General features: G+C 39.8%; 1 protein-coding gene across 11 annotated transcripts in view; it reads right to left on the reverse strand.

Moving 5' to 3' along the window:
• Positions 1–24,263, reverse strand: part of DCAF1 (DDB1 and CUL4 associated factor 1) — a 90,989-nt gene that overhangs the window by 16,590 nt on the left and 50,136 nt on the right. For all 11 annotated transcript variants that reach the window (XR_006715845.1, XR_006715842.1, XR_006715844.1 and 8 more), the window contains 10 exons: positions 22,017–22,141; positions 19,605–20,868; positions 18,797–18,995; positions 17,528–17,610; positions 16,863–16,947; positions 13,648–13,881; positions 12,716–12,809; positions 12,086–12,190; positions 11,566–11,639; positions 10,931–11,032 (listed from right to left, as the gene is read on the reverse strand). Coding sequence is in view for 8 of the 11 variants with exons in the window: in XM_045492965.1 (XP_045348921.1) it covers positions 10,931–11,032; positions 11,566–11,639; positions 12,086–12,190; positions 12,716–12,809; positions 13,648–13,881; positions 16,863–16,947; positions 17,528–17,610; positions 18,797–18,995; positions 19,605–20,868; positions 22,017–22,141 (2,365 nt within the window). In the remaining 3 variants the exon portion in view is untranslated. The remainder of the gene's footprint in view (positions 1–10,930; positions 11,033–11,565; positions 11,640–12,085; positions 12,191–12,715; positions 12,810–13,647; positions 13,882–16,862; positions 16,948–17,527; positions 17,611–18,796; positions 18,996–19,604; positions 20,869–22,016; positions 22,142–24,263) is intronic.

Below are 24,263 nucleotides of genomic sequence, written 5' to 3' on the forward strand. Positions count from 1 at the left end.
ATATGACTTCACTCATATGAGCACTTTAAGAGACAAAACAGATGAACATAAGGGAAGGGAAACCAAAATAATACAAAAACAGGAAGGGGGACAAAACATAAAAGACTCTTAAATATGGAGAACAAACAGGGGATTACTGGAAGGGTTGTGGGAGGGGGGTGGGCTAAATGGGTAAGAGGCATTAAGGAATCTACTCCTGAAATTATTGTTGCACTATATGCTAATTTGGATGTAAATTTAAAAAAATAAAATTTTTAAAAAAAGAAAGAAACCAACCTAAGGCAACCATGTGACATTTGGAGGCTCTAACACCACTTACAAGCTCCGCTACCAAGAAATACTACCAACAGGTACAAGTTAAATAGTACAGCACTCAAGAAAACATGAAGACTGTGTCACAAATAAATCAAAGTTCTGAAGTATCCTTCTGAAGACCTCTCCCTTTTACCCACATCTCAGAACTCACGTGAGCTTTAAACACTGCAGGCTCCTCTTACCCATGACCAAGGAAATCACTGAGGACCCTCCAAGCCATGCAGCTGGAAAGCATTAACGTAAATCTCCTTCCCCACTACGGATCCCTAGCTGCATTGGTTGAAGTGGTTTCAACTCCAGAGCCTAACGATCCGTTTTAATAAATATGGCATTCAAAAAACTATGGTACTGCTTCTGGTTTCCAGTGTGGCATCTAAGAAGCTTAAAGTCACCAATCTTAACACGTAAAAAGCTCAATAAACTGAAAAATCAACAACTCCTCTTAAATTCGACAGAGGTGGGGTCAGAGAGGCACCACTGTCCCCAGAATTGGAGACACCAACAAGAAAATACAGAGAATAGCAACTTGTCAGAGCATAAACCCAAAAGGATAAACCTTCACAGGAACCAGTGACAAGTCAGGGAAACCTGAACTGTAACTGACAAATTGCTAGACACAATTCTAAGGATAAATGTGAGAGATAAAAACTCCAGGGGGACCGAGTCATCAGGGCCCCCACACTTTTGTGAGTTTTACTCCCGGAGGTTGACCAGGTTCTCACGGTGAATATCAGAGAAAAATCCCCTTGGGTTGACCAGGTTCTCACGGTGAATATCAGAAAAATCCCCTTGGGCTTCCCACGGGAGGTGGAGGGGGACCATTTTGAAATACATCACAGCATTCTGTTCTTCTTAACAAGACCTCCCCTCAGGAGAAACTATTTAACCAAAGCCTAACCTGCTGGGACATTATCAGAGCCTAACTGACCTGGGGGAAGGGAAATATCCAACTCCAGCCACTCTAGCCCTCTTATCCCTCCCAAAGGGGATAGAAAAGACTGAGAAATGTGTGAAGTTCACAGTACACAGGTACAGATTCACTGAAACACTGAGACCTACTTATAGAACTGTAAAACACTTCAGGGCGCCTGGGTGGCTCAGTCGGTTGAGCATCTGACTTCAGCTCAGGTCATGATCTCATGGCTCGTGGGTTCGAGCCCCACGTCGGGCTCTGTGCTGGCAGCTCAGGGCCTGGAGTCTGCTTCCGATTCTGTGTCTCCCTCTCTCTCTGCCCCTCCCCCACTTATGCTGTGTCTCTGTCTCTCAAAAATAAATAAATGTAAAAAAGAAAAAACAACTGTAAAACACTTCCCTGGCCCCACACCTTGCTACCACATTACTAAAAACCAATTTACAGCAGTTCTTTTTACCCAGCACATGATATCCAGGTATCAAGAAAAAAATTATAAGACATACTAAAAAGGAAAAAAAAAACACAGTTTGAAGAGACAGAACAAGCATCAGAACCAGACTTAGATATGGCAGGGGTTGTAAGAACAAGAATATAAAACAACCATGATTAAGATGCTAAGGGGGCTCTCTAATGGATAAACTGGACAGCATGCAAGAACAGACAGGCAATGGGAGCAGAGCAGGGAAATTCAAAGAAAGAACCAAAAAGAAATGCTATCAATCAGAAACACTGTGGTAGAAATGAAGAATGGCTTTGATGGGCTTTATTAGCAGACTACACAGCTAAGTAAAAAATCTCTGAGCTTGAGGAGATCTCAATAGACACCATCAAAACAGAAAAGCAGAGGAACAAAGACTGAAAAACACAGAACAAAATATCCAAGAACCGAGGGATGAGTACAAAAGGAATAACATACACATAATGGGAATTCTAGAAGGAAGAGAAAAAAAGGAACAGAAGAAATATCTGAAGCAATGATGACTGAAAATTTTACCAAAATTAATGTCAGACACCACACCACAGATCCAGGAAGCTCGAAGAAAACTGAGCAAGATAAATGCCCCCAAAAAACCTATACCTAGGCACATCATTTTCAAATTACAGAAAAAGATTAAAAAAAAAAAAAAATCCTTAAAGAAGCCCAAGGGGAAAAAACATCTTACCTGTAGAGGAAAACAGATAAAAATTGTATCTCACATCTCCTCAGAAATCATACAAGCAAGGAGAGAGGGAAGTGAAATACTTAAAATGCTGAGAGACAAAAACCACTAACCTAGAATTCCATAGCCCTGTCCTGTGAAAGTATCCTTCAAAAGTGGAGAAATAAAGACTTATTCAGACAAAACAATACAAAACCTGAGGGAATTTGTTGCCAGTAGACCTGTCTAGCAAGAAACGTTAAATTCTTCAGAGAGAAGGATAATCATCAAGGTCAGAAACTCCAATCTATATAAAGGAAGAAAAGCACAGGAGAAGGAACAAATGAAGGTAGAATAAACATTTTATTTTTCTTATTCTTTTTTTTTTAATGTTTATTTGTTTTTGAGAGAGAGACAGAGACAGAGACAGAGCACAAGTGGGAGAGGGGCAGAGAGCGAGGGAGACACAGAAGACAAAGCAGGCTCCAGGCTCTGAGCTGTCAGCACAGAGCCCAATGCAGGGCTCGAAGCCACGAACAATGAGATCATGACCTGAGCCAAAGTCAGATGCTCAACCGACTGAGCCACCCAGGTGTCCCTTATTTTCTCATTCTTAATTGATCTTTGTTCAAAATAAGTTTATCCAAACAACACGAATAACTTGTGTAATTATGTATTATTATATATATATATATATGTACATATGCTTATATATAAATGAAGGACAGCAATAAGATATGAGAAATACATGGGAACTAGGATTATTCTACCATAAGGTGCTTGTACTACCTGTAAAGAGATAGAGTGTTATTTGAAAGTGGACTTGGATTACTTGTAAAGGTATATATTGCAACCTTTAGGGCAACTACTAAAAAAAGTAAAATTAAATAAATAAATAGAACTAATAGGCTAACAAAGGAGTGGAATCCTAGAAAAATGCTCCATTAAAACCACAAAAAGCAGAAAAAGAGTAGCAGACAGAAACAGGAAGAAAAAACAAGGGCAACACATAGAAATCAGCAAGAAATACAGTAGATACAAAGCCAACTATATCAATAATCACTTAGAATCTCATTCCAAATGCATCAATTAAAAGACATTATTGATGTGGACCAAGAAACAAAACCCAGCTACATGCTGTCCCCTAGAAACCCACTTTAAATATAAAGACACATATAGATTAAAAATAAATGGCGGGAAAAAGATATACCATGCTAACATGAATTTAAAAAAACTAGGGTAACTGTATTACTTTTAGACAAAGCACACTTCAGACCAAGGAAAGTTATTAGTGATAAAGAAAGGCATTATGTGATGATAAAGGGGTCAATTCTCCAAGAAAACATAATAATCCTTAATATATATGTGCCTAACAGAACATCAAAATACACGAGGCAAAAACTGACAGAACTGCAAGGAGAAAATAATGAATCTACTTATTGTAATGGAGACTTCAATACCCCTTTATCAGAAATGGAAAAATACATCAGGCAGAAAACCAGTAAGGACACAGTTGAAGTGATCAATACAATCAATAAACTGAGTATAATGGACATCTACAGACTACTTTGTCCAACAACTGAATACACATTCTTCTCAAGCTCACATGAAACATTCACCAAGATAGACGACATTCTGGGCCATAAAGCACACCTTAACAAATTTAAAATAGAAATCATAATAATGGGGGCGCCTGGGTGGCTCCGTCGGTTAAGCGTCCGACTTCGGCTCAGGTCATGATCTCACGGTCCGTGAGTTCGAGCCCCACATCAGGCTCTGGGCTGATGGCTCAGAGCCTGGAGCCTGCTTCCCATTCTGTGTCTCCCTCTCTCTCTGACCTTCCCCATTCATGCTCTGTCTCTCTCTGTCTCAAAAATAAATAAACGTTAAAAAAAAAAAATTAAAAAAAAAAAAATCATAATGTTTGCTCTCAGACCACAATGGCATTAAACTAAAAATCAATAACAGAAATATAGCTAGAAAACCCCAAAATACTTAGAGATTAATTTTTTTTAATGTTTATTTACTTTTGAGAGAGAGAGAGAGAGAGAGAGAGAGCATGAGCAGGGTAGGGACAGAAAGAGAGGGAGACACAGAATCCAAAGCAGTCTCCAGACTGAGCTGTCAGCACAGAGCCTGACGCAGGGCTCAAACCCATGGACCGTGAGATCATGACCTGAGCCAAAGTCCGATGTTTAACTGACTGAGCACCCAGGTGCCCCAAAATATTGGAGATTAAACAACACACTTCTAAATAGCAAGATTCAAAGAAGAAATCTCAGAAAATACTTTGAACTAAATGAAAATGAAAACTCACATAAAATTTTGTGGGGTACAGTGAAAGCAGTGCATAGAGGGAAATTTAGAGCACTGAATGCAAATTATTAGAAAGGCAGACCTAAAATCAATCAGCTAAGTTTCCACCTTAGGGAACTAGAAATAGAAGAGCAAATCAAGGAACTCTTGGGTGGCTCAGTTGGTTGGAGGTCTGGTTCCTGACTGCAGCTCAGGTCATGATGTCATAGTTCATGAGATCGAGCCCCCATGTAGGGGTCTGCACTGACAGCAGAGCCTGCTTGGGATTCTCTCTCCCCCTCTCTCTGCCTCTCCCCTGTTCACACACTCTCTCTCTCAAAATAAATATATAAACTTAAAAAAAAAAAAAAAAAAAAGAGCAAATCAAATCCAAAGTAAGCAGAAGAAAAGTAGGAATAGAAATTAAAGTAGAAATCAATGAAATTGGAAACAGGAAATTAATAGAGAAAATCAATGCAATCAAAATCTTGCTCTTTAAAAAGATATAATAGGGGTGCCTGGGGCCCCTATAAATAGGGGTGGCTCAGTTGGTTAAGCATCCAACTCTTTATTTCTGCTCTGGCCATGATCTCATGGTTCATGAGATAGAGCCCCATAACAAGATCCAAGCTGACACTGCGGAGACTGCTTGAGGTTCTCTCTCCCTCTCTCTCTCTGCCCATCCCCTGCTCATACTCACTTTCTCCCTCAAGAAATAAAATAAAAAGATTGATAATTGATAAGCCTCTAGCAGGCTAAGAAAAAAAGAGGGCACAAATTACTAATATCAGAAATGAAAGAGGAGACATCATTACAGATCCCATGGACATTTAAAGGATAAATTCTATGAACAGGGCACCTGGCTGGCTCAGTTGGAGAAACATGTGACTTCTGATCTCAGGATCATAAGTTTGAGCCCCACACTAGGTATAAAGATTACTAAAATAAGTAAGTATTTTAAAAATTCTGTGAACAACTCTATGCCCACAAATTTGATAACCTAGATGAAACAGACCAATTCCTTGAAAGACAACACCATTTGCCAAAATGCACACAAGAATGTGACAATCTCAATAGGGCTTTAGCTATTAAAGAAACTGATTCAGTAATTAATAACCTTCCAAAACAGAAAGCACCAGGCCCACATGGGTTTGCTGCTGACTTCTACTAAACATAAAAAATTACATCAATTTTTTAATATCTCTTCTAGAAGACAGAAGCAGATAAAATACTTCCTGACTCATTATATGAGGCCAGCATTACACTAACAGCAACACCAAGGACATTGCAGTAGTCCCCCTCTCCTTATCCAACAGGGATGGGTTCTAAGACCACTCCCCCCAACCCACAGTGGATGCCTGAAACTGAGGATAGCACCAAACCCTATATTTTTTCCTATACATGTACGCTTATGATAAAATTTAATTTATTAGGCACAGTAAGAGATTAACAATAACTTTTATGAATATGGTCTTTTTCTCTCAAAATCTTATTGTACTGTACTCACCCTTCTTGTGGTGATGTGAGATGACAAAAAGCCTACATAGTAAGATGAAGTGAGGTGAATGACATAGGCACTATGATGTAGGCTACTAGTGACCTTCTGACCATACATCAGAAAGAGGACCATCTGGAGGCACCTGGGTGGCTCAGTCGGTTAAGCGTCCGACTTAGGCTCAGGTCATGATCTCTCGGTTTGTGGGTTCAAGCACCATTTTGGGTTCTGTGCTAACAGTTCAGAGCCTGGAGCCTGCTTCAGATCCTGCATCTTCCTCTCTCTCTCTGCCCCTCCCCCACTACTCTGTCACTCTCTCTCAAAAATAAACAAACATTAAAAAAAAATTTTTTAATTAAAAAAAAATTTTTTTTTTAATTAAAAAAAATGGGGTGCCTGTGTGGCTCAGTCGGTTGAGCGTACAACTTCGGCTCAGATCATGATCTCACAGCTTGTGGGTTGGAGCCCCACTGTGCTGACAGCTCAGAGCCTGAAGCCTGCTTCAGATTCTGCGTCTCCCTCTCTCTGCCTTTTCCCACTTGTGCTGTCTCTAAAATAAACAAACAAACATTAAAAAAAATTTTAAATATGGGGCACCTGGGTGGCTCAGTCAGTTGAGCGTCTGACTTCAGCTCAGGTCATGATCTCACAGCTTGTGAGTTCAAGCCCCGCATCGGGCTCTGTGCTGACAGCTCGGAGCCTAGAGCCTGCTTTGGAGTCTGTGTCTCCCTCCCTCTCTGCCCCTAACCCACTTGCATTCTGTCTCTGTCTCTCTCAAAAATAAATAAACATTAAAATAAATGTTAATGGGGCGCCTGGGTGGCTCAGTCGGTTAAGCGTCCAACTTTGACTCAGGTCACGATCTCGCGGTCCGTGAGTTCGAGCCCCGCGTCGGGCTCTGGGCTGATGGCTGGGAGCCTGGAGCCTGCTTCCAGTTCTGTGTCTCCCTCTCTCTCTGCCCCTCCCCCGTTCATGCTCTGTCTCTGTCTCAAAAATAAACGTTAAAAAAAAATTAAAAATAATAATAAATGTTAATATAATTAATAAATAAATAAATAAGGACCATCTGTTTCCAGACTGGAGTTGACTTCAGGTATCTGAAACCATGGAAAGTGAAACCACGGAAAGCAAAAGTACGGGGGGGGGGGGGGGGGGGGGGGAGGGGTACTACTGCACAAGAAATTAAAACTACAGTCCAACATGTCTCATGACCACAGACATAAAAATCCTCAACACAATATTAGCAAATCATATCACACACTATATACAAAGAATTATAAAAGCACAACCAAATAGGACGTACTACAGCTATGCAAGGCTGGTTCACATTTTAAAATCTAATTAATGTAATTCACTACTTCAATAGGTTAAAGAAATAAGATTTTATCAACAGATTCAGAAAAAGACTAACAAAACCCAACACCCGTAACTAAAAACTCTTGAGTAAGATGGGAATGGAGAGTAACTTCTTCAACTAGATAAAGAACATCTATGAAAAAAAAAAACACAGCTTGGGCGCCTGGGTGGCACTGTCAGTTAAGCTTCCAACTCTTGATCTCGGATCAGGTCATGATCTCATACTTCATGAGTTCGAGCCACACATCAGCCTCTGTGCTGATGGCACAGAGCCTGCTTGGGGCTCTGTCTCTCCCTCTTTCTCTGCCCCTCCCCGCCTGTGCTTGCTCTCTCTCAAAATAAATAAACTTTAAAAAAATTTAAAAAACACAGCTAACACCATACTTTATGATGAAAAATTCAAACTCTCCTGCTAAGATCAGGATCAAGATCACTGATTTTCAAAATCATACTAAAAGTCCTACTTATCAGACAACAGGAAATAAAAGGGTACATTTTACAGAAATAAAACTGTCTTTGTTTGCAAATAATATGATTGTCTTTGCAGAAAATCCCAAAGAAATGACAATTAAAACTGGATTAAACAATTATAGCAGGGTTGCAGGATACAAGGTTAATTCAGTCTTTCCTATGTAACAGTTCTCCTGTACACCAGCAATGAACAAATGGAAACTAAAACTAAAAACACAATATCACTTATATTAGCCCCACCTCTCAAAATGAAACACTTAGGTAATCCATCAGGTATTAGGTAAACCTAACAAAATATGTACAATATCTGTATGAGGAAAACTACGTAACTCTGACGAAAGAAACCAAGTTAAAGAAATGAAGAGAGTCCATGTTCATGGATAGGAAGACTCAATATTGTCAAGATGTCAGATCTTCCTAACCTGATCTATACATATAAACTCAATGCACTCCCTTCAAAATCCCAGCAAGTTATGTTGTAGATACCAACAAATGGATTCAAAAGTTTATACGGAGAAGCAAACAATCCAGAATAGTCAACACCATATTGAAGGTGAACAGAGTTGGAGGACTGGCACAACACAACTTCAAAACTTACTATAAAGTAACAGTAATCAAGACAGTATAGTATTGGAGAAAATATATAAATAGATCAGCGGAACACAGTAGAGAGCCCAGAAATAGATCCACATAAAGATAGTCAACTGATCTTGGACAAAGGAGCACAGGGAATACAACGGGTATTTAAACTGGGCGTCTATAAGCAAAAAAATTCATCTAAACACAGGTCTTACACTCTTTACAAAAATTAACTCAAAAAGAATCACAGACCTAAGTGTGAAATGCACAACTACCTATAAAACTCCTAGAAAATAACAGGAGAAAATCTACATGACCTTGAATTTAAAGATAATTTTTAAAATTTTTTTTTTTTCAACGTTTATTTATTTTTGGGACAGAGAGAGACAGAGCATGAACAGGGGAGGGGCAGAGAGAGAGGGAGACACAGAATCGGAAACAGGCTCCAGGCTCTGAGCCATCAGCCCAGAGCCCGACGCGGGGCTCGAACTCACGGACCGCGAGATCGTGACCTGGCTGAAGTCGGACGCTTAACCGACTGCGCCACCCAGGCGCCCCTAAAGATAATTTTTTAGATGCAACCTCAAAGTCACAATTCACAAAAGAAATACTTGATAAGGTGGACTTTATTAAGACAAAAACTTCTGCTCTGTGACAGTGTCAAGAGAATGAGACAACAAGCTATAAACTAAGAGGAAATATTTGCAAATGACCTATCAGAGAAAGCACTATCAGCCAAAACATTCAAAAAAACTCTTACAACTCAATAAAAACACAAGAAACCCAATTTAAAAATAGGCCAATGACTTTGACACCTCACCAAAGAAAATCTAAAAATGGCAAATATGGAAATGATGCTTCACATCATAAGTCATCAGGAAAATGCAAATTAAAATAACAGTGAGAAAGCCTTCCACTTAGAATCTCCCTGAGGTGTGCCTGGGTGGCTCAGTAAGTTAAGCATCCAACTCTTGATTTCCACTCAGGTCATGACCTGCCAGCTCATAGGACTGGATGGAGCCCTGGGTCATCAGGCTCTGTGCTGACAGTGTGGATCCTGCTTGGGATTCTCTCTCTCCCTCTCTCTCTGCCCCACCCCCGCTCGTACTTACTCGTTCTCAAAATAAGTAAATAAAGATTAAAAAAGGAAAAAGAAGGAACTCCCTAAAGTGGGGAAGGGGCCCAAAACAGACTGTGGAGAAAGTCTCCTTCCTTTTGGTCTGGTACCAGGCATCAGTAAGGGTGTCAGGAGGTTCAGTTAAATAATTTTCAGAAAACATTTGTAGCAGGCTCATAAAACTTCAAGATCTTGATTCCTTTCTACTCAAAAAAATCAAACCACACATTTTGATTGTGTGTAGAGGTTGTTCAACTAAAGGAACATCTACTAATTTTTTAATTAATTAAATAGTGATATATACTACTACATACCTATTAAAATGGCCAAAATCCGAAATACTGACGACACCAAATGCTGGTAAGGATGTGGAGCAATAAGAATTCTCATTTGCTGATGATGAAAATGCAAAATGGTATAGCTCCTTTGCTAGAGGGTTTGTCAGTTTCTGATGAAATTAAACATACTCTTCCCATACAACCTACCAACTGAACTCCTTAGTATTTACCCAAATACAAAAGCCTGCACATCAATGTTTATAAGAGCTTTATGAATAGAGAATGTAGTATGAGCCCACTTGACAGGAAAGATCTGCTGAAAGTCAGAAGTTTAAGAAACTCTTCACAACTGATACAGACACACCACATAGGCAAACACCCAGCATAATATGACCGTAACTTAAAATCCCCTATGAAAAAAAGCAAACTAATATTCTGTGAGACATACTACCTACCCACATTTTATAAATGCTTAATTTCCAAAAGCATCAAAATCTTCTCTCTACTTATAAGCTCCAATCCATTACTGTGAAAAAAGACTATGCTATAAAACTGAGAAAATGCAAACCACAACTTTATAAAGCTTAAGCCATTTCTGTGACCCATCTCAGCAGATTGATTTTTCTGTTTTGTATTGACATTGGGAATATGGGGGCTGCTCATCCTAAAGCCACACAAGGCACTAGTCCTGAAAGTGAGTTCAAAGAAATCTCTAAAACAGTATCAGAGATTGCTAACATCCAAATTAATCTATAAACGGAACTCACAGAACTGTCAGGAACTGGGGTTAAAGTTTTATAATAACAAAAATCTACTTTCTTCAAAGTTTTAGTTAGTGATTTTAGTGACAACAAGCCTGCAGAATATGCCAACAGGTAACAAAAGCTGATATTAAAAAAAACCTTACAGCAAAAACCAGAAGACCATAACCTCTATAAAGTACAGCAACAAGAAATCTCAAAGACCACTGACCTGGTCCTCCTCTTCATCCTCATCCTCTGCCAAACGTTGCCTGCCCACTTCATACAGCCTGCATACTGTGTCCATGTTCAGAGCATCCATGCTGCCTTGGTTCTGAAAATAAAACACCCAGTCCACGAAGAGCAGTTAGTTTTCAGAAGGCCCACATCTACATCTCAGTTATAACTGGCACCCATGCACCTTGACCCTGTAACTGTCAAAGTTTCTGATACCCAAAATTCTTGAACTAACTCTGAAAATGTTATACCCAGGCCACAGAAAGGGAAAGAAAACAGGATAAGAAGGCTTTGGCAGGGCAAGCAATATTAAGCAAAAGAGAGACCACCATCCTCAGAATGAACCTGTCTTGCTCTGTCAAGAGATCCAGACTCTTCTCAGAAAGGGAGCACAATGACTCCAAGATATTAGAAGATGGGACTGTCCGTGTTGTTTTATACTGGAATTTTCTTATTATTTCTCTTACAATGTAGATCTCTCCATCAAGCAAGTAGGTTATCAATAATCTACCTTTGGAAATGCATCAACTTTAGAACACATCTTAGATCAGACAAAATGCCTGTAGTATAACTTGAAAATGATCCTAAAGATCAAAACAAAACAGCAGGGTTTCTGCTAGCTCCCTTTACCTCAATGACAGCAAGATAGCAGTCTTTGGTGTCTGTACACAGGTCAAAGATGTTCCGTTTCACATCAATGGTTGCTGGAAAACAAAATGTGTCAAGACTCAGGATTGGACTACTGCTCTGACCTTAAAACCAGTTTTTCCATGGGGCGCCTGGGTGGCGCAGTCGGTTAAGCGTCTGACTTCAGCCAGGTCACGATCTCGCGGTCCGTGAGTTCGAGCCCCGCGTCAGGCTCTGGGCTGATGGCTCAGAGCCTGGAGCCTGTTTCCGATTCTGTGTCTCCCTCTCTCTCTGCCCCTCCCCCATTCATGCTCTGTCTCTCTCTATCCCAAAAATAAATAAACGTTGAAAAAAAAAAAAAAATTTAAAACCAGTTTTTCCTCTAAAGGAATTTCAAGGTGATTGCTCCTAAATAGTTCCATAACCTCTTGGCTTTTCAATGAAGAATTACAGAAAAGGATGATCTTAAATATGGAAAACCAAAACATGACAAAACGAACAATGTCTGCCCCTTCAAGCTTACCTATAGGTTTGTAGTCAGTTGCATTAAATGTTCGGAAGGATGATCCAAAAGGGCTTTTCATCCTCTCTTCCATTAAGTCATCCTCATCATCTGCCTGCAACATAGCTAATTGGGAGGAAGGGGGAAAGGGGGCCAAGGAGCAAAATGCTTTTAGAAATCAGAAACATCCCCTATTCACAAGTGCAGAAAATATTAATGGACAATCAAGACTTCAGTGAGTTTCTCTGTAGTAAATTCATTCTATCTAATTAGTTCCTTTCAACGTATCCTACTAGCATACCCCCGAACAGTATCCTCAACCTTTCATCTAGCTCCCAACAAGTGTTATAGCTAAAGGCCAGCAACATCATAAAAGCACAAACGCAACAAGTTCATAAGGATACAGATGGGAAATTAATGCATGAAATGTCTTTCTGTACAAGATGTACTTGTTATCTTCACCCTAAATCAACACTATTTTCATCAATATACTTTGTCACCATTTGTGCTATCATTTTATCTTTTATGTTACAACCTTCAAATGCTTTCCAATTCATATTTGAGAGATATTTCCAAACCAAAAGTATCAAATTAACGAGAGGGGAGAGAAGGGAGAAAAAGAATAATGTAGAGAAGTAAAAAGTTTATTACCTCCATACATCACTGTCCCTGTGTGGTTGAACACAACACGACACTGATCCAGAGCAGGAACTGTGTGTAAAAGATGGAAAGTGCGAAGATCCCACTAGGAGGGAAGTGGTCAAGGATAACTATTTTATACAAAATTTCTTTATGTAAACTCATAGGAGAAATTCCAAAATATCTCTTTTTTCCTCTCCTGTTGAGATATGAATGCTTTAAAGGTAATGCTTTAAAGGTAAAGTAAAGAGGCACCTAGGAGGCTCAGTTGGTTAAGCATCCAACTTCAGCTCAGGTCACGATCTTGCAGTTCATGAGTTCGAGCCCTGCATCAGGTTCTGTGCTGACAACTCAGGGCGTGGAGCCTGTCTCAGATTCTGGGTCTCCCTCTCCTCTGCCCCTCCCCTACTCACGCTCTCTCTCTCTCTCAAAAAAAAAAAAATATATATATATATATAAAAACATGAAAAAATTTAAAAAGTAAATAAATAAATAAAGGTAAAGTAAAAATGCTTTCAAAGTAAACAAAAGCATATAAAATGCTTATTATCAAGTAACATCCTTGAAAATCTCCTATGGTATCCTCATATACATGAAAACTACACGAACTCCCTTCATCTCAACAGCATCAATTCACTTTACACTTGTGATTTCTGCAATGCAAAAGTAAAACCCTTCTGAAGATATAAAAGTCAATTTAATACCTGGAGAAGTAAAAGGTAAGATCTGGTGGTCACTCTTCTCAATACAAAAAAAAAACATGCTAATGAAAGTTCACTGGTAATTACCAACCACTGGAGATTAACTAACACTTCAAATCAAAAGAGAGGCACCAAATTATTACCTGTGTGGATACTTTAACAGGGTGTTGGTAGAAAGATAAATTATTTCTGCATCACAAACTAGATAACAAACGGAAAAGAAGACATGGGTGTAAAGGATACAATCTCAGTATTAATGATGACCTCCAGCCCATTTGGATGGAAAACGCCACTGATGTTCATGTTGAACTTGTCAAACTTGTGGATGGCTTGTGCAGAGCGGACATCCCAGAGGACGCCATCATTTAAGACAAGATCATCTGTAGGATTAAAGGTGGCACAGTTCCTCTTGTAGTTGTTGGCAAGATCTGGGTTAAACAGAGTCAACAGCTTGTTGCCAGTCTGAATATCATAAATCTTTAGAGAAGAAGGGGTGGGAAGAGAAAAATCAGACCAATCCATCCACTAACAATTCGAAGAGAAGCTGTGTAAAATATCTCTCCATGCTTTCCAAATCCCAACAAAATCACAAAAGCCCTAATACTGTAGAATACCTGGAAAGTATGAAGAGTACACCCATCCAAGCAATGTTTAAGTGCTTTGGTTCCCATTCAAGGTTTGAAAAGTCTCTTTCCCACAAGAAAATGAAAAGAGAGATGGCAATAAGGATAAGAAAACCCTCTTCTACCCCTCCCCCTTTCAAGAAACAGAAAATGTTTCTACAATAGAAACTGAGAAATTAAATTCATATGGATAGACCAATGATTAACCATAGAATACTATTAAAGAGCCACTTTTTGAAGAAAGGCATCAATGACATACCCCTTTCTCCTTAAAAATCTCCCAATACACATATTTTAGCCCTACAATAGTAAAAGTTCCAAATGTACAATGTGCAACCCATACAGAGACCAGATCTTTCCCATCACATTACACACATGTTGTAGTATTTCCAATCTTTAAAAAAAAAAGAGAATCCTCCTTTAATATAGGAACGATAAGGAGACACAAGAAAACAATCAAATCAAGATCATGAGACAAGACAACTAGCCTGGTCTCTTCAAAAGTCAATGTCATGAAAACTGGAGAAATGGTTCTTGGCTTTAAAACATTAGTAAGACATAACAACCAATGCAATATGTGAATCTTGGCTGGATCCTGGTTCAAAAAACAAAAAACAAAAAACAAAAAACAAAAGCATTTGAAACCAAACACATCAGGAACAATAGGGAAAACTGAGTATGGAATGGATATTAGATGATACTTGGGAATTACTATAGATTTTCTTATATTTGATAAGAGTATAATTATGTAGTAAAATATCCTTATTGCTAAAATATGCATGCTGTAAGACTTAGAAATAAAATGTGTCTGCAACTTACTTTCAAATGATTCAGAAATACATACATATTAACACAGGAAGAACATATGGTGAAATATTAAACTGATGAATCCAGGTAATAGGTGTATGTACTATTCTTTCAATTTCTCTACATATTTTAACATTTTCAAATGAAAAGTTTGAGAAACCCTCCCTTCACAACCCCATATTCCCACCATTACTCTCAAGCTACTACACCCCACTTTTCTGTTTTTCTGCAAAAAACACTTCAGAAAACTTGTCTCTACTCAGTGTCTCCACTTTCCTGTTCTCTCATGAGAACAGATTTTCACCCCAGTGCACAGAACTAGCTCCTGACGAGGTTAACAAGAAGATCCATATTGTTAAATCAAAGGTAATTCTCAATTCTCATCTTATGAACTCATTAACAGCTTCTGACCAGTTGATCAATTCTTCCTTCAAAGGATCTTCCCCCTTGCCTTCTGGGGCACATCTTTTTCCTGAGGTCTCCTGCTGCCCATTATTTTTGGTCTCCTTCTCAAGTCCCTCCCTCACATGGCAAATTTGAAATATTGGCATATGCCAGGACTCTGTCCCCTCAGTTCTCTTCTCTAGCCTCCTTAACGATTTCATCTAGTCTCATGGCTCTATCAACCCGTGAATAACTCCTATATTTATATCCCCTATCCCAGACCTCTCTTCTGAACTCCCGTTTTGTATATTCAACTACCCATTCCCTACCTGAATGTCTAATAACAAACTTCCTGTGTCCAAAAACCCAGAGCCCGTTTTTATCACTTCTCACCACCTGTACCATGCCCTCCTGGGCCCAGCCCCACTACAGTCCTCACATGTGAGCTGGCCCGACACACTCCTAACTGGAAAGCCTGCTCTTGCTTCTCTCACAGAAACCAGACTCACACTTTAGGAACTTTACATCCCATCATGTGTCCTCTGCTCAGCCTCCAGTGCCTGCATCTCACTCAGAGAAGCCAAAGGTCCTAACAACACCCTATATATAAGATGCTACTATGATATGTGTCACCCATTCCCCCACAACACTGAACTGAGCTCTTACCCCTCTTCCCTCTCCCACCTCCAAAGGGCTTTTCCCTCGGTCTTAAAACACTTTTCCCCCCAGATATCTGCATGACACTTCCTTCAAAGGGAAAGGTTCCTGGGGTGCCTGGGTGGCTCAGTCAGTTAAGCATCCAACTTCGGATCAGGTCATGATCTCACAGTACGTGAGTTTGAGCCCTGCACTGGGCTCTCTGCTGTCAGCACGGAGCCCAGTTCAGATCTTCTGTCCCCTCTCTTTGCCCTCCCCTGCTTGTGCATGTGCACTCTCAAAAATTAAAAAAAAAAGGGGGGGGCACCTGGGTGGCTCAGTCAGTTGAGCCTCCAACTTCGGCTCAGGTCATGATCTCACAGTTTGTGAGTTCAAGCCCCGCGTCGGGCTCTGTGCTGAAAGCTCAGAGCCTTGAGCCTGTTTCGGATTCTGTGTCTCCCTCTCTCTGTCCCTTCCCCGCTCATGCTCTCTGTCTCCCAAAGATGAATAAATGTTAAAAAAAAAAAAAATTTTTTTAATAAAAATAAAAAATTAAAAAAAAAAAACACTCCTTAAACATCACCCTATCAGTGATACTGACCATCCTAGATAAAAGAGAAGTCCCTCACAGCACCATCAAGCACTTCCTAACTTTTACCCTGCTTTCTTTTCCTTGGCAGCACTTACCACCTGACATACCATATATTTGCTTCTCTATTTGTCTCCCCAGTGAGGCTTCATAAAGGCAGGGACTTATATTTCATCTAAAACTTAGTAAGTATTTGAAAATAACTGCTGTGCTAATCATACCTTTCTTAAGTTGTCGGATTAGTTCATGTTTGGTCCCACATGGCTTATAACTACTTTACTACACTTCTAGATTTTATCTGGAAAGAATATCACTAAGTAATTTCTTGCTGCCCTTAGGACTGCCCTTCAGTCCAGAAGTTTTCATTACAAACAAATGGGCATAATCAGTTTGAAAGCAGTGGATTCTTAAGTACTTACGTGGGCAATGTCTCCTTTTGTACCTATGACTCGATCCTGAGAGTGCTTACTGAACTCAACATAGTGATCTTCTGTGAAGGAATGCCTACAGACAAACAACAAAAGTACTTAAGTGATACACCTTCAGGAAACAGTCACTGAGCCGACTAAAAATAAACATGATTCTCAGCCTCCTGCCTGACTATACTCATCTGAGGATTCTCAGCAACCAAAGAGGAAAAACTGTATACTTAACGTTTAAAAAAAAAAAAAAAAAAAAATCCCTCCATCAGTTTAACCAAGCAGATCCAAAAGAATTAATTAATTAGCAGGAATTACTTTGTTAAAAAAAAAATGGATAACAAGCCACACGTCTTTGAACATACCCCAGCAAAGAGTACAACTATCATATGTGAACATGAGAAATTACACAAATGTGCCATTTTGGATTAGTGAAGGGTCAGCTGTGTGATGGGACTGGTAAGAATACTTGGTAAGAATATCTCAGAATTAAGGATAAAACCTTATTAAACATGAGCGACAGAGAAGGAAGAGAGAAGTTAGCAATAACTCACAGCATTCATCTTTTCCCAAAAGGCTTCAAGTTGAAGAATCGGATGAAGGGAAATATAAATTAGGTAAATTGTAGAACAGAAAGAGTTGGGTTATAAAAAATACATACATACTTCATATCAAATACTGATTTCATTCCCCAAAGTGCAGACAGAGGCTGGCTCCAAGTAGCAGATGTCAGCAGCAAGGACCCATCCTAAAAGAAGAAGGAGGCCCAAGGTGGGTAGTCACATGCTTATATAAATGCTGTCTGCCTGTAGCATTTTAACATACAAACTCAAAAATTATTATTGTATTATATAGAAAATAGAAAAACTACGAAGAACCAAGAAGTGTTCGAAACTGCTGGGATTTAAGTATGTGCACATGCAATGTCCTAAAAAAATACCTAAATTTAAGAAAAGACTAACTCCTCCTGAGCTAGTAACAAAAAATACAATAGTTCCAAGGGTAGGGGAAGAAAAAAAACTTGGAAAGATGTCAAAGATGGTTCCACCTTTCTTAACATTTGGCCATATATCTCAGTCTCCCTCACCTGAAATATCAGTCAAGTGAAAACATTTCTTAGACTTTCTTAGCTAACGACTCTTAGGATTTTTTCAAAAAGAAAGCCCATTAAGGGGCCCCTGGGTGGCTCAGTCGGTTAAGCTTCCGACTTCGGCTCAGGTCATGACTTCGCAGTTCGTGGGTTCAAGCCCCTGGAGCCTGCTTTGGATTCTGTGTCTCCCTCTCTCGCTCTGCCCCTCCCCGGCTCACACTCTGTGTGTGTGTCTCTCTCTCTCTCAAAATAAATAAACATTAAAAAAAAAATTTTTTTTTTAATACTTTAAAAAAAAAGAAAGCCCAATAAAGGCTGAGTCTCCTTTACTCTAGTATCAGGAAAACTATCCTTGTCATCTTAACAGTCCTAACTTTTAGAAATAAAGGTGTCAATTCCATCCACAGAATAATACTAATAAACCATGACCCACTAGAACCATATAATGCTTTTTTCCTAAAAACTCACAGTACTTTGAGATTTATTTCTGACACAAAAAGAAAACTTCTGTGATCATAGTTTCCATCTGAGGCAAATTAAAAAAGAAAGGTTCACACACACATACACATACGACTCTTAGAAGAAGGTTGGCAAGCTTTTTTTTACTTAAAGAGCCGAACAGTAAACACATTAGGCTTTGTAAGCCATATGGTCTGTGTCACAACTACTCAACTCTACCATTGTAGCACAGAAGCAGCCACAGACCACACATAAACAGATAGGCATGGCTATGTTCCAATAAAAGTTTATGTACAAATTAACAGCCAGCCCACAAGCCCATAGTTCATCAAAGCCCATTCATCAAAGAAGAATGAATGAGAACCACCTAGGAAGGGACTCTTACCCTGGAAGGTTCAAGATGTGTGATAGCCGAGTTGTGACAGTTATAGCTGGCCTCCTCTTGTCCACTAAACACATTATAGAGCTTCAACTGCCCAGTGCAGGTGCCAAGCATCAGGAACCGCTCCCGTGCTGAGAATGCACAGCAAGTGAAACCACTCTCATCCTCATTGGCTTCCCTGAACACTGAAATAGGACGGAACCTAAGCCAAAAAAAAAAAAAAAAAAAGAAAAGAAAAATCAGAGACAACGCACAAGGACTCCAAAAAAAGAAAACTTTGCTAAAAGGATGAAAGAAAAATTAAAAAAAAAAAAAAAGAGCATTTATGTTTCAAATGGGTTCTCACAAAATATCATAGTGACCTTCAGTGCTTCCTTTTCATTTTAAGTGAGAGAAAAGGACCTCCACTTCCAAGTTTTAACAATAACAAAAGTCCTCATATTTAAAACTTGTGATCCCCTCATCTTTATGTGAGATTTGTAAAGAATCAGAACAGGAAACAACTGGACCAGCACAAAAACAAGTTTGGGAGTCTAGTTAGGAACAGAATGTTGCATGAGTTCTAGAAAACACACTAGTTGTTAAAAGAACACAGAGTATCCTTATCCTAATAATATCCTAACAATAACAATCACATAAGGAACCCCTGGTTGACAAAAGGGGGTACAGTCACATTACTCATGTATTTACACAAAGTGACAATCACTGGTATTTCAGACCAACAAATAGTCCAGCTTTCTGGAATCATCACACTTTGATTTAAATAGAAGAATCATTCCAATTCCCAGGTAGTGAGGTGGCCTCTCCTTACCTGCTAAAGATAAGGTGCCTATCAAAGCATCCGCCATCCACCCCTCCATACTTTGGAAATGATGCCCTGCGGTTTAGCCTTGAGGTAAAGTTTATTGGCGCTTGCCGCCTCTGTTTTGGCTCAGGACACTGATGAGGAGTAAAGAGGGAGAAAGGTGGGCAGGTGGCAACTGGGTTCTTGCAGCGAGCATGCTGCTCTCTAAGATATTCTGTGATGATACTGTCCAGCGTAGGTGGGGAAGGAAGATGTCTGTCCAACTGCTTTTTTATGGCTGGGCTTTGGCTATAGGCGCCATGGTCCGACTTCTGCCGCAACACTCTGATTTTCCTGCCATTGCAGGGTGATGGCCTCTCTCTGATAAAACTGATCCTACCAATCAAGGGGGAATTGCCTGCATAAGATGGGCCAGGCAAGGCTAGTGAACCTTGGGGGGGCCGTGGCTGAGGATGGGCAGTGGGGGCAGGAGGGGCAGTGGCACCCACAGAAGCATGGCTGCCCAGTCGAGTTGCAATGCCATTGGCGATGCGAGGTGTTCGGGGAAGAGAGACAGGAGAAGCAGCAGCAGTGACTGGGGTGAAGGCAGAAGAATGAGAAGCGGCAGTCATGGGCAAGTCAGCCTCTTTCGTCAGCACGGTTGCTGTCTCCCCAAGCCCTTTAGAAATGAGATGGTTACGTATCAACAGAAGCAGCTCTTTCTCAGGGAAGGAAATCCTTGACTGGGCAACAACATCTGCTTTTTGCAGTCGTGCCAGAGACACATCAGTGCCAATGAGAAGAGGCTTTCCTGACACTCGTTCAATGAGCTCAGCAGCATACTTGCAGAACTTGACATGGTCACTGCGCTTGTCCTGCAGCACAGGCTCCTTCATCAACTGCTGGATCTGGCAGCTGCTGAAAAGGGGCAGTTTGCTGATGATCTGCCGGACAGTGCTACTGCGAGAAAGGCCCACTAGGGCCTTGCAGGCCAGAGCCCTTATCTGGTCTGCATCAGTGATGGGCATCTTGATGGATAATAAGGACAGGAGCACCTTGATGCCATTGTTGGACTGAACCACATTCCACATCTTGGCCAGGGTGTGCTCGCTACTTTTCGGAGTCTGAGGCAGCTTTCTCCGAGGAGTTCCAGAGATAAACTTGCCAATACTGGAAATTCGGTTATCCGGGCCACAAACACAATTGATGATAATCTGAAGTGCTGACTTCTGAATTTCAGCATCATGGATAAAGAACTCACCCTCAGCCACTCCCAAAATAATGCTGATACCTATTGGGGAGAAATACAAAACATTTTATATTGTTCTTCAAAAAACTAACAGCCAAATTCAATGATTGTTCCAGAGTCAAAATTTAGACTTCGATTCATTTTGTTCCACCTGAAACTACTGTACCGTTTTATTAAAGGACAAGTAACTTTTTGAATAAAATACAATCAGTTCTACTACAAGATAGCTTCATGATACAATACTTCATATGCAGTTGTTAAACAGGGGAATGAGGTCAGTATTATGTGGAAGTTACCAGGGTCATGTGCAATTTTTCCTGGGTTAAGGGGAGCAAAAATAGCAGGAATAAATTAAAACCTTTAGCAGAAAGGAGAAAAACCCTCAGCCTGGCTGCCACAATGGCATCAGGAACCCTTTCTGCTATATATGAAGAAAGTTAAAAACAAGTGGCTGCACCTCAGGCTTTCTCCCCAAAGTGGTACACCCCAAGACCCACAGCCAGTCATACCACTTCCCATGCTCACCTTAGCAGGAGCCCTTACCTGACCTGTTCTTAATACGATACATTTTCCTTTTATTATGTATGATAGCTTCTGTCCTTTCTGAGCTGCTTGCCAATTACGGAGTTAGGGCTCAGATTACAAAGTTGCTTTAAGTTTTCTACTGTCTGCCCTAACCCATTTTTCCCATAAACTTTATTTTTGGCATAAGACTCTGCAGAGTACAGGTTTTCAAGAATGAACTTGTACCATCATAGCACATGTATCACTTAGAAAACCTGAGTTCACCAACACAACTGATTCCCTTATATAGGGGCAACTGGGTGGTTCAGTCAGTTAAGATTCCGACTCGGCTCAGGTCATGATCTCGCAGTTCATGAATTCGAGCCCCGAGTTGGGCTCTGTGCTGACAGCTCAGAGCCTGGAGCCTGCTTCAGATTGTGTGTCTCCTCTCTCTGTCCCACTCCCACTCGTGCAGTGTGCATGTGTCTCTCTCTCAAAAATAAACAAACATTAAAAATAATAATAAAAACAAATACAAGTGTATAGCACAACTTAGATGGGACAAGGCATTCTCCACTACTACCTTCTGTTCTAATATTGCAAATCAGGTACACAACTACGGCCAGAATTGCAAAAGAAAACAAATCCAGACCAAGCAATCACAAAAATGGAAAGGTACAACCTACCTACAGTGGAGATGGTGGAGCCAGCCTCATCTAGCACATCCACTGATTCTGCCAACTGCAGCTGGATTTTTGGCACAACAGTGAGAATAGCCAGAACATCCAAAGCAAAGCGCACAGTATCATTCCTGGACAGGAAAAACAATTAGTTAAACGGAAACTAGGAGACAGTCAAAACAAAAAAGTTAAACTGAGATACAGAATAGATCAGAACTACTACCTATGTGGCTCTGTCCCTAGCCAAGACATGAAGAGAGCATTTGTAAGTCACCATGACATTACTTTCAAAACAGTGGGGATGGAATTTTCCCCACTGCTAAAATTAAAAACAAAGGATAATCCCCAATGCTGATAAGGATGTATAAGGACAAATGCTCTCAAACTTTTGGTGGGAGTACAAATAGGACCCTCATTTTGAAAAACAATCTAGAAATAGGAAACAAGATTCTAAAAATGTGCCTAAGCTTTAGCCCAGGAATTTCACCTGGAAGAATTTGTCCTAAGGAAATAATCAGAAATACAAACAAGGGGCGCCTGGGTGGCTCAGTTGGTTGAGCGACCGACTTCGGCTCAGTTCATGATCTCACGGTTGGTGAGTTCAAGCCCCGCGTTGGGCTCTGTGCTGGCAGCTCGGAGCCTGGAGCCTGCTTCGGATTCTGTGTCTCCCTCTCTCTCTGCCCCTCCCCCACTCATGCTCTGTCTCTCTCTGTCTCAGAAAAAATAAACATTAAAAAAATTAAAAAAAAAAAAAAAAGAAATACAAACAAGCATTTATGTGTTAAGATGTCCATTATCACATCATTTAAAATAACAAAAGAATTATAAAACCTACACAGATAGTAGGAACACATGTGTGTTAAGTTATAGTACACTCATCTGATGAACTATTCTGCAGCTATGGACAACCCTTCTCAAAGAATTCTGAAGGACAAAGGGAGAGGCTCAAAATACAACATTAATAAAATAGAAAACATAAGATATAAAATTTTAAGTCTGACCATACCAAGTATTGATAAAAAGGCAGAGAAATGAGAATCCCCATATCCTGCTGTTGAGATGAAAATGGTAAAGCAACATCCAATAAAGATGAAATGCAGGCACCCTACAATCCAGCTATATACATCATATCCCCAAAGAGACCCCAAAAGGAGGTATGTGGTATCATTCATTTGATAGCAAAAAAGGAAGTAACAAACACTAAATGTCCATCAATAGGGTAATAAACTAATATAGAAACACATGAATTCAAATAAATATCAACATATATACATCTCAAAAACACAAGGTTGAAAAAAGCAAGTTGCAAAAGATGCATACAGGATAACATATAATTTAAAAACATACAAAGGAGTATTATATTATTGCTTATACACACACATGTGTGTGGTATAAAAATATGAATGGAGAGATATACTCCAAATTCAGAAGATTGGTCACTATGGAGAGGAAGAAAAAGGAATTGAGAAAGAAGCAAATAATGCCACCACATGCCAACACTGCATATTGGGTTGTTATGTTAGTCTCTGTACATTTTGTATATTGAATTATTTCATAAAAAGATGAATTTGGTTAAATTCTATGATCTCAATTAGGTATATTTACACACATTATGGAAAAAAGACTAGAGAAATTAACAGTAGCTGAAAATCATTTCCTTCTCTAAGGTTCTGTATATTCTAAACAGAAACAAGTATTTGATTTTTAGAAACAAACTTTTAAAGGACACATTCCCAATATATTTATATTTTCTTAGTAATCAAATAGGAATTTGCCACTCAAAAAATGTATTTATAACATTCCTAGTTACCTTCTGAGCTTTCATCATCTTTTCAACAAAGTTCAAGTGAATATAATAATCTACTTTAATACTCTAAAACAGTGGTTCTCAGGGCACCTGCATGGCTTGGTCAGTTAAGGGTCCGACTCTTGATACTGGCTCAGATCATGATCTCACAGTCATGAGATCAAGCCCACGTTGGGCTCACCACAGAATGTGGAGCCTGCTTGGGATTCTCTCTCTCTGCCCCTCCCCACTCACACTCTCTCAAAATAAATACTTAAAACTTAAATAATAAAAGTAAAACACAGTTCTCCAAGTGTGGTTAGGGGAACCCAGTGATCTCTGAGACCCTTTCAGAAAGTCCCCTGATATAAAAACTATTTTCAGGGGCGCCTGGGTAGCTCAGTTAGTTAAGCATCCTGGTTTCAGCTCAGGTCATCATCTTGAGGTTCATGGGTTCGAGCCCCATA

The sequence above is a fragment of the Leopardus geoffroyi genome, chromosome A2 (genome assembly GCF_018350155.1).
Source record: "Leopardus geoffroyi isolate Oge1 chromosome A2, O.geoffroyi_Oge1_pat1.0, whole genome shotgun sequence".
Classification (NCBI taxonomy): Eukaryota; Metazoa; Chordata; class Mammalia; order Carnivora; family Felidae; genus Leopardus; species Leopardus geoffroyi.